We start from the raw sequence: 1,586 nt of genomic DNA, 5'->3' as shown, positions 1-1,586 counted from the left end.
AAAAAAAAAATGCTGAGACTCCACCTCCTAATTCGCTCCTGTTCTCTCCCTCCAGAGATCACAAGACAGGAGCAGAACCCAGGCCCTGTGTGTTGCCTTTCCAGTTATGGCTGTTTCTCTGCCTAGGAAGTACTTGGGGGAGGGGGCAATGNGCACGGTCAAGGTTGTTTGGGGCCTGATTTTGCGGGACCCCCACTCCCCTTTTTTCAGGTGCCTGAGGGCCAGACTGTGTCCCTGTCCTTCCGAGTCTTCGATATGGAGCTCCACCCTTCCTGCCGCTACGATGCTCTGGAGGTCTTTGCTGGCTCTGGAACCTCAGGCCAGCGACTTGGACGCTTCTGCGGCACCTTCAGGCCCGCACCTGTAGTTGCGCCTGGCAACCAAGTGACNCTGAGGATGACAACTGACGAGGGCACTGGGGGACGAGGCTTCCTGCTCTGGTACAGCGGCAGAGCCACTTCAGGCACTGGTGAGTATCTTCGCCTCCTCTTTCCCCTCTCCTGACCCCACCCCGGCTCAGGTCCCCACCCCTGCCCTAACTTTGATCCTCCCCAGATTACTCCCAAGAGTTAGGGCCAGCGCTACTCCCTTTCTTCTCACTAACCGCCCCTTCAGTCCCTCCTCCCGGTCTTCTCTCCCCCTCCCGCTCCCACCTACCCCTCTTCCAGGGCCTCCCCCAGGTGCGAGGCGGAAATGGGTCATGGACCCGCGGGTGGAATGGGCGGCCTGGGGTTACTGGGACGGTGAGTAACTGCCCGCCCCCCTCCGCAATCGGGGTCCTCTGACAGAGTAAGGGGGCACCTTGAAGCTGGGGGACAAGGATTCCCTCACCGGAGCCCCCATACCCAGCTCTGGGATCCCGATTGCGGTCCCATCACCCCTCCCGGCAGCACAAGTCTCTCTGGAAATGTTTCAGGCTGAGACCTCGGCAGAGGGGAGGGCGCCCTCACCACGGGAGAGCCCGCCAGCCTGCTGAAGGGGATTCTTCTGCTAGGCCGGGATGGAGAGATGGGATCGCCTAGGGGAAGAGGCGTGGTGTGGCGGTGGGCTGGGGAGGGGCCAGGAGGGGTCCATTCAATCTTCTCTCTGTTGGCCATCCCAGTCCCATATTCCCAGGCGTTTGGGAACCCGCTCTTTGTACGGTTTCCCCTTGCATCCCCTCGTCTTGAGACCCAGACTTCCTAGCTGCCTGCCAGAGCTCCCAGTCTAGAGCTCTCTCCTAGCTGACAGAGGGTCTCCACCGCCCCCCACCCCGTCCCTCTCTCCCTTTCTCAGAGCACCAGTTTTGCGGGGGGCGGATGGAGAAGGCGCAGGGAACCTTGACCACGCCCAACTGGCCTGAGTCGGATTACCCACCAGGCATCAGCTGTTCCTGGCACATCATTGCACCCTCAAACCAGGTACTGACCTTCTTGCCTAGGCTGCCCACCAGGTGCCCAGGAAAACATCCTTAAAAGCACACAGCCAGCAAAACCTTATTGAACATCTGTGTCCTGATCCCTGAGCCTGCGCTGCTGGAGACCAAAACCAGACCCATCTTACATGCAAGCAAAAATGATAGAAGTGTGTGATGCTACTGGGGTGGA

General features: G+C 59.7%; 1 protein-coding gene across 1 annotated transcript in view; it reads left to right on the top strand.

Moving 5' to 3' along the window:
- The window catches only part of Pcolce (procollagen C-endopeptidase enhancer), a 6,499-nt gene that overhangs the window by 2,192 nt on the left and 2,721 nt on the right, over positions 1 to 1,586 (top strand). The window contains 2 exon segments of the mRNA XM_021186910.2: positions 211 to 469; positions 1,276 to 1,432. Of these exon segments, the coding sequence (XP_021042569.1) occupies positions 211 to 469; positions 1,276 to 1,432 (416 nt within the window).

The sequence above is a fragment of the Mus pahari genome, chromosome 23 (assembly GCF_900095145.1).
Source record: "Mus pahari chromosome 23, PAHARI_EIJ_v1.1, whole genome shotgun sequence".
Taxonomy (NCBI): domain Eukaryota; kingdom Metazoa; phylum Chordata; class Mammalia; order Rodentia; family Muridae; genus Mus; species Mus pahari.
Note: the sequence above shows the minus strand (reverse complement) of the source record. Positions and strands in the feature narration are given on the sequence as shown.